Source organism: Acomys minous, assembly GCF_964271855.1.
Source record: "Acomys minous genome assembly, chromosome: 12".
NCBI classification, from domain to species: domain Eukaryota; kingdom Metazoa; phylum Chordata; class Mammalia; order Rodentia; family Muridae; genus Acomys; species Acomys minous.
The window spans coordinates 53,120,996-53,135,993 of record NC_140493.1 but is presented as its reverse complement, the minus strand read 5'-3'; the positions used below and the strand labels follow the sequence as shown (position 1 = coordinate 53,135,993).

General features: G+C 45.0%; 1 protein-coding gene across 14 annotated transcripts in view; it reads left to right on the top strand.

Annotated features, from left to right (window-relative positions):
• Positions 1-11,348, top strand: part of PTK2 (protein tyrosine kinase 2) — a gene marked incomplete at its 3' end in the record, with an annotated part of 207,235 nt that extends 195,887 nt beyond the window's left edge. For 9 of the 14 annotated variants that reach the window (XM_084803037.1, XM_084803036.1, XM_084803034.1 and 6 more), the window contains 5 exons: positions 179-218; positions 505-605; positions 5,657-5,827; positions 7,635-7,715; positions 10,422-11,348. In XM_084803037.1, coding sequence (XP_084659163.1) covers positions 179-218; positions 505-605; positions 5,657-5,827; positions 7,635-7,715; positions 10,422-10,634 — 606 coding nt within the window. Of the gene's footprint in view, positions 1-178; positions 219-504; positions 612-5,656; positions 5,828-7,634; positions 7,716-10,421 lie in introns of all 14 variants that reach the window. The other 5 variants (XM_084803035.1, XM_084803047.1, XM_084803044.1 and 2 more) reach the window with 1 other exon arrangement.
• Between the last annotated feature and the right edge of the window lie 3,650 nt (positions 11,349-14,998).

Genomic DNA, 14,998 nt, shown 5'->3' with positions numbered 1-14,998 from the left:
GACATAAGACTAGCCAGCACTCAAATACATTGGTTACTTGCCTAATCACACCCAACTGAGGCTGTCAGGTATCTTGAGACTCCAGCAGAGAACTCAAGAAAAAGAACAGGGGAAAGGGAGGTGGGCAGTTGGATCTGACGTACAGCAGTATGCTGACTGAACTTTTCTTCTCCCACAGACTGGAAACCAACACATCTACCAGCCTGTGGGGAAACCAGGTAAGTGAGGAAATGCATTGTGTGTGAGGAAGTACCTGTGGTTTGGCAGGAGAGGGATTTAAGTGGAGTGCCCTGTAATGGTCACAGTCTTCCTCTGCACACTAGTGTAGTGTTCACATTAGATCTGTGCCTAGAGTACTAGAAAGCTGAACTTACATAAACCGTCAGGAGCCCTCTCTTAGAACATGAGCTTCCTGTATGTTGTAGCAATGCTAGGTAGCAGTGGGGCTGCAGGTGCCTGGAAGTCTTCTCACTAATGTGCAATGGAATCCTTTTGATTTTCCAGATCCTGCAGCTCCACCAAAGAAACCTCCTCGCCCTGGAGCACCTGGCCACCTAAGCAACCTGTCTAGCATCAGCAGCCCTGGAGACAGCTACAACGAGGGTGTCAAGGTGGGCATCTGTGCAGTATTGTCTGTTCCGGGTTGGTGGAATCACTGAGTCCTCAGCACATGTTGTGTTTAGGGATGTTGACAAGGGTACTGTAGGAAGACCCAGGACTTAGCAGCCCTTGTTCTGAACTTCTCAGGATTTAGAAAAGTATTGAATGGACTCTTTCTTGATTGGACTCTCTGAGCATGCTAGTCTTGAGGGACTTTATGCCAGCATCCGCTAGCCAGATGGGAATACATGAGATGGTTCTTGTTTTAAATGAAGCCAAGATGTTGGGGATAAGTGGGAGTCACTGTTGTCTACACATATTTATAAAAAAAAAAAAATGCCCTTGTGGAAAGTATGTTTTCCCCTCTGCTCAGAATTGTTTGTATAAAGTACTACTGGAGCCTTCCTCTTGGAGGGACTCCTCAGTCTTCCTAGGGTTGTGTCACCAGATATCACTGCCTCTTCCTGGATCTCTGTCCTGAGAACAGGAAGGAGGAGCCCACCTCAGCCTCCACCTTTGTCTTCTAGTCCAGTCCGTAAAGATTGGACCTCCCTACTTCTCACTCAGGGTGACAGACTGTCTTTCTGTGTGTCCCATATTTCTTTGTTTTGCATTTTAAAAGCTCTAGAATAGGGATAGAATGTGTTTCTTAGTGGTTTAGAATTTTGTTTTGGTTTTTTTTTTTGGAGGAGGGTGTTTTGTTTGCTTTGCTTTTTTAGTGAGGGGCTAGGGGGGACAGGTCATTGGTTAAGGTGCTTGCCACACAAGCTTGAGGACCTGAGTTCAATCTAGAACCCATGTCAAAAAGTTAGGTGTGGTAGCATATGCTCAAAATCTCAGCACTGGTGAGGTAGAGATAGTCAGATCCTTGGGCTTCACCAGCCATCTACCCCAGCACAATCACTGAACCTCAGGTCCCATTAAGAGACATTTTCTGAAAAGAACAAGATGGACGGGCATGGTGGCACAGGCCTTTAATTGCAATACTCTGGAGTCATAGTAATCTATGCAGCAGATCGCTGATTACAAGGCTAGCCTAGTCTAGAATGTGAGTTCCAGGCTAGCCAGAGCTGTACAGCTGATACCCTGTCTCAAAACAGTAAAATAAAAACAAGATGGATGGCACCTAAGGAGCAGTAATTGAGGTTGACCTCTGGTTTCCATACATGTGCATGCAGTCACGCAGACATACAAAACAATGTATCATTCATGTGGTAGTGTTTCTTTAATCCCAGCACTCAGGAAACAAATAGGAAGATTTGAGTTCAAGGCTACATAACATGACTCTGTCTTTAAAAAAAAAATGCATGTTGCAATGGATGAAATCTTAAATCAGATGAGTACAGATTGTTATTTAGTGCTGTCTCTGCTACTTGCATTGACAGATCCTTGCCATCAGTCTCACAGGGTTGGTATAGTCATGTTTTTTATACTAGATAACAATGGTTCGCAGAAGTAGAACAGTTTATTCAAGGTCACTCAGAGCCAGTGATTGGATCAGCATGCCATTATCCAAGGACCCTGGACTGCACACTGAAAGTGTGCTCTTCTGGAGTGATCAGAGTGATGTGATCTCAGTGCACATCTTCACCGTGGTCAGAGCCCTCTGTGGCTCTGAGGGAGGGCTTCATTGCCATGTCTGTTCCTGAGATGACATGGACCCACTGGGACACAGACTTGTGCAGTTAAGTGGAATAGACACAGCTGAACTGACGAGGATACCCCTGCCAAGGAGATCAGGCCTAGAACACCTGCTAGCTCTTGTCAGCTCCGTGAAACCAGGCAGCTTCTGGCTAGCTCTGTCAACAACACTGGGTATTCTGGGAAAGAGACAGGCAAGGCAAAGATATAATTCGCCTGATATTGTATCTTTACATTTGAAAAGAGAAAGGAAAAGTTAGAGTAGTGAATTATTCTCATCTTCAGAAGCCACAAGAGCAGGCCTTTGAACAGCTGGCCTAGAGCCCTGACGTTTTCCCTTATGCCATAGTTCGTGATGAGAATAACATCATGATTTAGTATATCTGAGAATACCCTTAATATAGGTATTTTATAAGGAGAAATCTTGTGAGAAATAGACTTACTTCATCTAGGTAAAGTTGTATATGTCTTTTTTATTATCTGCTTGGTACAGGTAATTAAACCCTAAAGGAACAATTGTGATTTTTTTAAATTTTTGATGTAAAAATGGTTTGCCTTGAATATGTGCAGCTCAATTCACCAAAATAACATTTAGCCAATCATAGTCTCCAATTTTCTTTGTTGTATTGTTTCCTAGTGCTCATGCTAGGCAGGCAGTTGACCGCTGAGCTCACACGTCCTATTTTTCATTCTCTGGCACTCTTTTTTTGTTGTTGTTGTTCGTTTGGTTGGTTGGTGGGGTTTTTTTTTCAAGACAGGGTTTCCCTGTGTAGCCTTGGCTGTCCTGGACTCACTTTGTAGACCAGGCTGGCCACAAACTCAGAGCCATCCGCCTGTCTCTGCCTCCTGAGTGCTGGGATTACAGGCATGCACCACTACGCCTGGCTCCTTCTCTGGGTTTTAAGCAGAGTAGGAATTGTGGCTGTCTCTAGGGGATGGTGAATTTTTAACTGCCACTCCAGGAGTTCTAAGTTATCAAAACTCTGAACAACAACAAAGCTATAGTAGATGTTTCTCCAGCCAAGCTCTGGCTTCTGGTAGGCCACTATGAAGGGTCCTAGAGGCATCATGACAATATTTTCCTATGACTCGTTGATCAAAAGGTGGCATGCAAAAGAAAAATAAACTTTAGGCAGATTAAACTAAGTTTCCATTGGCCTACTGAAACTAAACAGTTATTTCATATATTGATGTAATGCTCTTTAAATATCTCCTCCAAGAATCCCACACACCTTCCTGTGCTTGTACTGTTTAAACACACCACCTGTGAAGAGACAGATGACTGCACTGTGATTATCAGTGGCCAGGAAATCTCTGGATGTTAGCATTGTTTTGTTTTGTTTTGTTTTTTTCTAGAGACAGGGTTTCTCTGTGTAGCCTTGGCTGTCCTGAACTCTATTTGTAGACCAGGCTGGCCTCTAACTCACAGAGATCTGCCTGCCTCTGCCTCCCAAGTGCTGGGATTAAAGGCATGCACTACCACACCCAGCGTGTTGGCATCTCTTAACTGAAGGCTCTGTGGAGCTTATGGTGGTTTTTAGATAGGTCTGTAGGTGGCAGTCTACTGTGTATCCCATGTCAGTCTGTTCATAGTAAGATAGCTAGGGGTTGAACTGAGGAAATAAAACATGAAAGCCACCCAGTTTACCGAACAAAAATGCCAACCTGATTTATACCAGCAGTTCAAGCATTTTGAGATGTTAAAGCAGGTGAGTCAAGAGTTTCAGACTAGCCTGGACTACATAATGAAATCCTGCTTTACAAGATTTTAAAACGTATACACATAAAACAACAAAAATATATAGGAAAGAGAGTTGAAAATAAGTTTCTGAGGTCTTTGGACGTAGTCCCTAGCCATAAGTCCATCTTAGACAGTGGCTAAATGCTTCCTGAGATTCAGGGACTTAAGGCTGAGAGACCATGTGCAGTGATTGTGGGGCAGCATGGTTTCTTCACAGTCTTCTGGGAGTCAGATGGCAAATTATTGACCACACACACCCTTCTCCTTGCTCACAAAGAGCCTTGCTCTCTAGACTCTTGCACGTCTGCCCATTGCCACTCACAGGCTTTGCATGCTGTCCTCATTTATCTCATGGGAACAAATGTTGCATGGCAGAGCTCTGGAAATGTGCTGTGCAAAGAGGTCATGGCAGACACAGGCGCTTCTGACAGCCAGTGTGAGCAGAGAGCACACAGCAGGCTTGTAGCTAGTGCCCAGGTGTTCTGCTCATGTATTATATGGGAGTTTTCTGCTGCCTTATTAATCTTGTTTTTCTTTTTTCCCTTTCTCTGATAAATTCTTTTAACTTTTCCTCACCTTCTGTTCGACAATAGCCGTGGAGGGTAAGCACATTATGTCTGTATGTCTGTCTGGCTCGCTTTATCACATCCAGCTCTCTGCATGTGATTCTGGAGTAGCATGTGGATAGCCCTGTGGGAGGGCACACTTGCTTTGTTTGTCACCTATCATGACTGACAGATGCCAAAAAGAACATGTGTATATTCCAGAGACTGGTACATGACCAGCTTTACAGTGAAGTTAGACACAGCTATCTGGTCCAATGTGCCTGAACAAGGCACCCAGAAATCTGGTATAGCCTGAGGGCCATAGCTGATCCATAATTGGATAGATGTTATACAGTTAAATCTTTCCAAAATATATACACACAACTTGAGTTTTGAAACACTAGCCAGCCTTTCCTAGGAGGCCTGTGTCAATCTGCCCTCAGCACTCAGGATGCCATAGGTAATGTCTGTGGCAGCTCTGTGCCCAGGTCCTGGGTACATGTTTTACACCCAAGGCTTCATACGCTCATCTTCATTACTACTTGCCAAGCCCTTCCAGCCTTGGTTTACCCAACTGTCAGCATAGGACTGGCAGGACGTCCCTTCTCTGCCACTTGAACATGAGTCGTTTTATGCAAACAAATGGTGTCTGCCAAAAGCAGATGCTTGTCAGTCCACATCTATCATCATGAAAAGAGCATGAGCACTTGACTATTGGTGTGTGAAGGCAGCAGAGGTGAGCAGAACTTTGTATTGACGTTGAGTGTTTAATTACTTAGTGGTGCAGCGGTAGCTTTCCCTAAAATAAATTATTGGTTATAAATTCTCTGGGTTGTTTCCCTCGTGAATGACTTGGGAGTCTGGGACATTTAATTGCCTCTTTGAATCTGTATACTTTAGTGTATATGATTCCTTCTCGTTTCCTTTAACTGAGCTCAAAGTTAGAAGACATCATTGCCTTGTGTGTTGTCCCTTGGATGACTGGCTTTACTGTCATCCTCAAACTGAACTATGTCCTGAAGAAACAAGAAAATCTATTGCCTCTGTATCTGCTTTGATCTCTTTTAAAGACCCTCTAGCTTAATTGTGGTGATACCTCACTCTCTCCTGGAGAGCAAGAAATGACCAGCTTCTGTTTTATCAGCTTCAGCCCCAGGAAATCAGCCCCCCTCCCACTGCCAACTTGGACCGGTCCAATGACAAGGTGTATGAAAACGTGACAGGCCTAGTGAAGGCTGTCATTGAAATGTCCAGCAAAATCCAGCCAGCCCCTCCAGAGGAGTACGTCCCTATGGTGAAGGTAAAGTGCAGTCACTCTGTATGGCGGGGATGGCCTCCTTTCCCAGGGAAGCCAGAGCTGATGCTTTGGATATAAAGACCCAGGTGGTGATAGTGTCACTAAGAAACATCCTCAGGAATTGCTGTAGCTCTTACTTGCTCCTATCAGCAAGCACTAGGTTGGGAATGCCTTGAAGAAGCAGAGTCTTCTAATTACTGTTGCTTCTAAGTTTAGTGGAGTGTACCTTTACTCCCAGTACTCAGGTAGCATGTGGATCTCGGTGAATTTAAGGCCATCCTGATGTACAGAGTGAGTTCTAGGAGAGCCAGGGCTACACAAAGAAACCCTGTCTTAGGAGAAAACAAAACAAACAAACAAAAAATAAATAAGTAAAAAGTATGGAGAAGGAGAGGTGGGTCAGTGGTTAATAGCACTTGCTGTTCTTCTAGAAGATCTTGGTTCAATTCTCAGAACCCACATGGTGACTTACAGCTACCTATAACTCCAGCTTCAGGAGATCCAACACTCTTTTTTTTGGGGTGGTTGGTTTGTTTGTTTTTTGGTTTTTTTGTTTGTTTTTTGGTTTTTCAAGACAGTGTCTCTCTGTGTAGCCTTGGCTGTCCTGGACTCACTTTGTAGACCAGGCTGGCCTCGAACTCACAGGGATCCTCCTGCCTCTGCCTCCCGAGTGGTCTCTGAGTTCGAGACCAGCCTGGTCTACAGATGGAGTTCCGGGACGTCGGGGCTATACAGAGAAACCCTTTCTCAAAAAGGGATGGTATATGACTGGGAACGTACCTCTGGTAGTTAGCATAGCATATACAAAGCTCTGGATTTCTTCCCTTTTGTCCTGTAAATAACATGGTGATACACACCTGCTGTGCTAGCATCTAGAGGGAGAGACAGGAGATTTATTTCTTGATAGTATCTCACTATACAGCTCAGTCTAGCTGGCTATGAACTTCACAGATTCTTATCCTCCCAAAGCCTGGGGTTATGGAAGTACAAGTATGAACCACCATACTTGTGTACTCATGCCTGGCTCACTTGTGTGTTGGAGTATACTAAATCCTCAGATCTCTTCCCCCAACTCCTATCTCTTCCTCTCCCTCCCTCTCTCCCTCTTCTTTCCCCCTCCCCCCTCATTGTTTCATACAACCCAGGATGGCCTTAAATTCTGAGCAGTCTTCCTTTTCATTCTCAGAAGTATTGGGATTACAGGAGGATGCCACCACACGCAGGCCTTTTCTTTACAATTTCTGCATAGTTCTGGATAGAGAAAAACTCCCAATCATGCTCCCAAATCAGGTCCACATTGCCTCCAGGCAGGGGAAACCTCTCTTTAGCCAGATCAAATGCACTGGAAGAAGGGTATGCCCTTTTCCTGCTAGTCTGAGCTGTGAAGGCTCTACCATCTATCTGGAAGCTCAGTGGAACAAAAGGGAAAGGGTTACCTTTCACATTGCTGTGGGAGCTTCTGATGTGAGTATCTGTCCTTGGGCAGAAGAGCAAATGATAGTCAGTTCTGAATATTCAGGGACAGGAGCCTAGTAACATGCAACACTGGTCAAGTACTCAAGCACACACAGGTATATGTGTTTCTTATATATGGGCTGTGTGTGGCAGTTCATGCTGGTAATTTCAGTATTGGGGAGATTGAAGCAGAAAAATTATGGTGAGTTTAGGCCAGCCTTGGCTGCATAATGATACACTGTCTAAACGAAGAAGAAAATTTCCTTACAACTGGCAGAAAGAAAAGCAGTAAAAAGTGCATTCCCAAGAGAACAATATCGGTGTCGGCCTAATCCTGCTTTGGTTCTTGTCTTAGGAAGTCGGCCTGGCCCTGCGGACCTTACTGGCCACTGTGGATGAGACCATTCCTGTTCTCCCAGCCAGCACACATCGAGAGGTAGGCCACAGTTCTGGGGGGAGGGGCATCATGCTCGAGGACAGCTGTGACACTGTCTCAGTCATCAAAGTGCCCAATATAAACTACTTATGTTTCAGAGAGTTCAGCCTGTGAGCACCTGGCTCCATTGTTCCTGTATTGTAGAGAAGCAGGATGGCATGACCGAAAGACAGGGAAGAGCAAGCCTGTTTGGGCTTCTTTAATGCTTACACCCCCCTCCCAGCCCACCTACCCTAGACAGGAAAGAAAAGAGGTTAATGGGAACAGGAGAAGTCGACCTTTTTAGACTCAGTTCCTTGGAATGATTCCACTGGCGTAGTCGGGCAGGATTCTAGCAGACCCCTGAAACAGCAAACCAGCAACTCAGCAAAGGTGACTGCAACCGCAGCCCCTGGAACCCAGAGCAGCAGCTGGAGCCCCAAACCCCAAAGCGTTCACTGGAGTGGTTCTCTCTAGGAGCATCTCACAGTGGAATGAGGAACACCCAAGACCAAGAAGCCTGCCTCTTGTTTGTTTGGGTTTGGGTTTGGGTTGCCACTTCCAAGTGGGTGCTGCAGCAGTAGGACACTCTTCCTCCTTTTCTCCCCAGGCAATGATGTTAGCTGACACACCTAACACTCATGTCCCATCTTGTCATAGAAACCCACTCAGAGCCTAATGAAGAGGGTGGAGTAGGCCACCCCCTACTGGTGTGAGTTACCTAGCACATTCATGTGCAGACAACACAACTCTAGGATGTCTCGTTCTCACAGCCCTATCACCTCCCTTGAATGCCTGTAATGTCCCTATGCTTCCCATTTTACCTTCACTCTGCTATCAGAGCCATCTTTCTAGAACAGTTCTCTAGATTATGTCTTCCTTCCCCAATTATGCACATCACCTTGAGCAAAATAAAGGTCAGCTGAGCATGGTCCTTGTTGAAGCTGATTTACTTGTACCAAATCCAGCTGTCTTCTGTGAGGTCTTTTTAAGGCAGAGGACTGGCTTTTTGTGTGCTACTTCCTGTAGTCACTATGCCATTGAGCTATAAGAGCTCCCTGAAGGCCTCTCCCACCAGATGTAATTCACTCCTTCATCCACAGCCCAAAGTGCTCAGTGCCCTGGCATCATTAAAAGAGCAGATGTAGCTGGGCGGTGGTGGCTCACGCCTTAAATCCCAGCACTTGGGAGGCAGAGGCAGGTGGATCTCCATGAGTTCGAGGCCAGCTTGGACTACAGAGGGAGTTCCAGGACAGCCAGAGCTGTTATACAGAGAAACCCTGTCTCATGAAACAAACAACAACAAAAAGAGCAGATGTAGGCCTGGATGTCTGCTCTTCCAGAGGTCCTGAGTTCAATTACCACAACCACTTATAATATGATCTGATGCCCTCTTCTGTCATGAAGGCAGAGCACTGTGTACATAATAAATCTTAAACAAAACAAAACAAAAAAGAGCCGGGCGTGGTAGCGCACACCTTTAATCCCAGCACTCGGGAGGCAGAGGTAGGCGAATCGCTGTGAGTTCGAGGCCAGCCTGGTCTACAAAGTGTGTCCAGGACTGCCAAGGCTACACAGAGAGACCCTGTCTCGAAAAACCAAAAAAAAAACAAAAACCAGGCATGGTGACACACACCTTTAATCTCAGGAGGCAGAGGCAGGTGGATCATCATGAGTTGGAGGACAGCCTGGTCTACAAAGTGAGTCCAGGACAGCCAGGGCTACACAGAGAAACCCTGTCTCAAAAAGCCAAAATAAAATAAAAGAGAGAAAGAGCAGATGTCTCAGTTCTGGTCACCATTCACTAATTAAGCAGGAAGAGCTGGGCACAGTGGTGCATGACTTTAATCATAGTACTCCAGAGGCAGAGGCTAGCCTGGTCTGCATGGCAAATTCCAGGACAGCCATGATGACATGAAGGATGACATAAAGAGGCAAGTCTCAAACAAACCAAAAATTAGCAAGAGTTGTGAGCCCTGCAGAGTGGCTCAAGGGTGTCCTCTGACACTGGCGATAGGAAGCAATAGCTATTGAAAGCCAGTAGTTAGAGTACTAAGACAAAGCGTAGAAAAAGGCCTGGAGAGATGGCTCAGTGGTTCAGAGCACCTGTTGCTCCTGCAGAGGACCCTCATTCAGTTAACACCCATATGCCAACTCACAACCAAATGTAATTCAGCTCTGTGGGGTCTGAAGCCCTCATCTGGCCACCTTACTCACCTGGACACATGGACAATGCACACACATAACATATATAATAAAGGTTTTTGTTTTGTTTAATATTTAAAAAAATAGTGAACAAAAAGCCTGAAAGAGTAGGCATGGTTTAAAAAAAAAAAAAAAAGCATGGCCTTGGTCTTTCTCCTGTGTGGCCTTCATCAGGTCGTGTGGTATTATGGTTATTCATGTTAGCGTGTGTATTTTTGGACTAGATCATCTCCTGGTTCTGTCACATTCTCTGATTATAAAATGAGGCTTTTTTCCCCCCTAACTGTATAACCCTGACTAGACTGGAACTTACTATATACACCGAGCTGCCTGCCTATGGCTCCCAAATGGCTGGGATTGCAGGTGTGCAGCACCATGCACACTTCATCCTGCTTCTTCTAAGGAAAGTTTATTTGAGAGAAATATATATTTATTTTATTTTATTTTTGTCTTTGAAGCCCAAAGACAGAGTCAGGATAGGTACCTGGGAGCTATTCTCCTGACCCTCTCTTGTCTTTCCAGATCGAGATGGCACAAAAGCTGTTAAACTCTGACTTGGGTGAGCTTATCAGCAAGATGAAGCTGGCACAGCAGTACGTCATGACTAGCCTGCAGCAGGAGTACAAGAAGCAGATGCTGACAGCTGCTCATGCCCTAGCTGTGGATGCCAAGAATCTACTTGATGTTATTGATCAAGCAAGACTGAAAATGCTAGGGCAGACGCGGCCACACTGAGCCACTGGCCACTGAACAGGCTTCCTGCCCTTTGGGAGATCTTCTCTAGCATTCCACCAGCAGCGAGGAAGTAACCTTGTCCTCAGTCGTCCGCACCCAGTTTCAACTGAATGACAGCTAGCTGAAAGTCTCGCTCGTATAAGTTTAACCACTTATACATGGGTTTGATTTTGTTATTTTTCTAAATAGTGTTTAGAAAAATCTGGATCCAAAATGTGGCATTTTTCTGAGAATGAAGATTGTACATTAAGAAGCTTTTAAAAAACACTTGGTATTTGCGTTGGGACGTGGGCTCCTAGAAGTGGTAATTCCTACTGACCATGGCTTCCAGTTTGAAGAGAAGTGTCTGAGGAGGGAGGGTTCCCTGAAACCCTGGAGACTGACTATCTTTCCTGTCTGAGTTCCTGTCCAGGCTGGGTTGCAATATGCTAATCTCATTTATAGAGAAAGCGCATAAAAGCTATATTTTGAAGACTGAGTGGTTTTGGAAGAGGACTCTGCCCTCCCTGTCTCCACTTTCTTTAAAGTGGATATTGAAGCATTGGGTTGCAAACTATCTGTAAAACTGACGAAAACTCTTGTCTTTGCTCACCAGAATTCTGTGCCAGTTTTGTACCAGAGCACTCCCAGCTGCATCAAGAAGTTCCAGAACCATCCCTGTTCTCCATTTTTATATAATTTATAAGAATGATTAAAGCCATGTTGACTCTTACAGCCACTGGAGCTAACTGATCTTCATTGCGTCTGTTTCCAGGGAGGACCCCGCAGGACATACAGGGATGTGGTTTTTAGATGTACAAACATTACACCATGTGTTCTGTTTTGAAAGTATACCTTCCTTTTAGTTTGTCGAGGGATGTAAATTATTCTCAGGAAGAATATAATGAATTGTACAGTTACTCTGGGTAAAGGTTGCAGTCCAGTCCCTTTTTTTTTTTTTTTTTTTTAGTGGTGGAGGAGGGTTCTTTTCAAATAATTTAAAAGTGTTCAGGGGATCTGTGAGAAATGGTCACTTACAGGAGCTCTCACAAATGACTAGTCGCTTCCTTTTTCTTGTATGCAAGTGAAGACTCTACTCTGCCTAACCTGCCTTCCATTCTGTCGGTGTTCTTTGGTTTGTTTTTGTTTGGGGAATTTTATTTGTTTTGTTGTTTTTGTTGTTTTCTGAGATAGTTAGTGTCTCACTATATAGGTCTGGCTGCCCTGGAATTCACTGTGTAGACCAGGCTGACCATGAGCTCACAGAGATCCTCCTGCCTGCCTCTGCCTCTAGAGTGCTGGGATTAAAAGTGCACAACACTATGCCTGGCTTGGTTTGGTTTTTAGAACATATTTATTTATTACTCGTGTGTGTGTGTGTGTGTGTGTGTGTGTGTGTGTGTGTGTGTGTGTGTGTGTGTGTATTTGGTTCTCTTCCTCTTGGAAACTATGGTTTCCAAGGACCAAATTCAGATCAGACTGTGCCAAATGCTTTTAACCACTGAGATAGCTCACTAGCCCCAGTTTGGTTTTTTGAGACAGGGGCTCACTTTGTACCCCAGGCTAGCCTGGACCTCAAGATGGTTCTCATGCCTCAGCCTCTCCAGTGTATAAGTAATAGACATGAGTTATGTTTTGCTTTCATTCCATCTTGATTCAAAATTACAGAGTTCCCAACACTTGGAAGGCAGAAGCAGGCAGATCACTGTGAGTTCAAGACCAGCCTGATCTACATGACAAGTTCTAGACCAGCTGACGCAATGTAGTTGGACCTTGTCAGAAAAGAAGGGGCAAAATTTGGCTATTGAGATTATGGATCTTAGAGGAGAGCCACTATATTAAACAAACGTGTGTGTGTGTGTGTGTGTGTGTGTATTAAATATTTGTCCTTATAGAGAGAGAGAAGTTAGTCCTTATCCCTTCATCAAGCAAGCTTCTGTATGCAACAGAGACCATCACAGAAACCCAACTGATCAAAATGCAGAGGTTGGAGGGGCAGTCCCAGTGGATAAATACAATACAACCCTGCAAGGAAGGCTCAGAGATCATAACACAAGAGGGGCCAGGAAGACTGTGAGAGCCAGAGAAGTAGGCATTTCTTGTGAGATTGTGTCTCCTAGGAATGCCAAAGAAGCTACACAAAGTCTCACTTAACATGGCTACCTGAACAAGAAGGACATCAGTGGACATGCTGTTATGCTCAGATTGCTAGATCCCCAAAGACCAACAGGAGTCCAAAGCCATATGCAAAAGCAAGGGACCTTTATTTCTGCAGAAGTCCAGTATGCTGGGATCACCAGTTAGACAAAATGGCGATCCCAAGATGAGCTCTCAGGCTCTTTAAAGGTATTCAGGGGGATTCCAAGGGAGGGGTTGGTGACTTCTAATATGATGGGAGTGTTCAAACTGAAAAAGATTTCTAGGCCCACAGTAAACTAACCTTGAGAAACCTAATCTCTCTAAGGCCAGGTGGCTAGGCCATCCCTGAAGTGCTGCCCGTTATCTGTGGTATTCCCAGTAACCTCTGAGCTCATTTCTGAGGAATGGAGGCTGAGGCCTGCTCCAAGTTAACAAGAAACTGAAGCCCATCGTGGAGTTGGCCTCCTCAATGCCAACATGGACTAAGGAAAGACCAGAAAGCTTCAACTCTACACAAAGAAGTACAGGCAACTAAGGAATGCTGAGAGCAGGAGAAAGTCTTCCCCAGCAAAGAGCACACAAATTGGTTATCTTTTTTGTTTTTTGTTTTTCGAGACAGGGTTTCCCTATAGCCTTGGCTGTCCTGAGCTCACCTTGTAGACCATTCTGGCTACAAACTCAGAGATCCACCTGCCTCTACCTCCCAAGTGCTGGGTTTAAAGGCATACACTACCACATCCAGCTACACAGGTCACTTATTAAGGGGATTTCTGGGTTTGTTCTCCCAGGCAGACAAAACAACTAGGAGTCTTGGAGAAGACTAATGACGCAGGCCTCAGCAACTGTGAAGCAAATGCTCAGGTAAACATGTAACTCTTAGGAGCAAAATTGGTTCCTTTGGACATGTGATCAAGGATTGTCAGCATTTTGAGCTGTTACTTCTCCTGAGTCCATTCTCCATCTTTAGGAACACAGTTTTCAGCCAGGGGTGAGGCTCTGTGGGAGTGTTTGCATAGCATGCACAAAGGAGGGTGTTCTTACTCCTCATCCCTCAGAGGTCAGCCCCTTCTACCATGACCAGATTCTGCCATATGTGCCCATATGTGCTGTAGTTTTCCAGCTACGGCAGGGTGAGTGTTCCCCACATCCAGTACCTTTGCCTCGTGCCATCTTCCAGTGCCCCCTTGCCTTTCTTCCAAGATAGACTCACAGGTGAGTCCCACCTTGTACCCTAAAGGTAAAGATACCTTGGCTATGAGGACAGGTAGAGGTGAACAGAAGTGTTGCAGCAGCCATGTGGTCAGAGGACAGATGTGGAACATGGAGCTGGAAGTGCCATGTGGAAGCTACCCACAGCCCTCATTAAACGAGCAGGTTGGAGAGGTCAAGTTTAAAGAGGTAGAGAGTTCATCTGACAATCAAATTTTCAAATGACTCTGCTTGATCCTGACTGCCTACCAAGATGACAGCTACCAGCCATGTGCCTTGTGGCCTAGTCAGGAATAATGGAGGCTTCTTCACAGCCTCACATAGGTGACCTCAGAGCTTTCCAACTTATAGTGTGTCTTTCTGTGCCTTCCTCATTGGTAGCTGTATTGTTTGTTTGCTGACTTGTTCCACAGGTCTCCTTTTTTCTAATATTTGTTTTGAGACATAACACAGGCTGCCCTTACATTTATGGTAATTCTCCCTCTGTTAGCCTCTCGAGTGGCAAGGCTTACAGGTGTGAGCCACCACACCTGGTTCAGTGCATTCTTTGGTTTTTGTTTTTTTCAATATAACAAAATAAAATATATTAAGATTAAAAAAACTAAAGTTGGGTGTGGTGGCACAGGCCTTTAATCCCAGAACTTGGGAGGCAGAGGCAGGCCTGATCTACAAAGTGAGTCCAGGACAGCCAAGGCTACACAGAGAGACCCTGTCTCAAAAAACCAAAAATAGGCCTGGAGAGATGGCTCAGAGGTTAAGAGCACTGGCTGCTCTTCCAAAGGTCCTGAGTTCAATTCCCAGCAACCACATGGTGGCTCATACCCATCTATAATGAGATCTGGTGCCCTCTTATGGTGTGCAGGTGTATATGCAGGCAAGAACACTATACATAATAAATAAATCTTTTTTTTTTTTAATTTTTTTTTAATTTTTAAAAAGCTACCATACCCGGGGGCTGGAGAGATGGCTTAGTTGGGAGCACTGACTGTTCTTCCAGAAGACCTGGGTTCAATTCCCAGTACCCACATGGCAGCTCA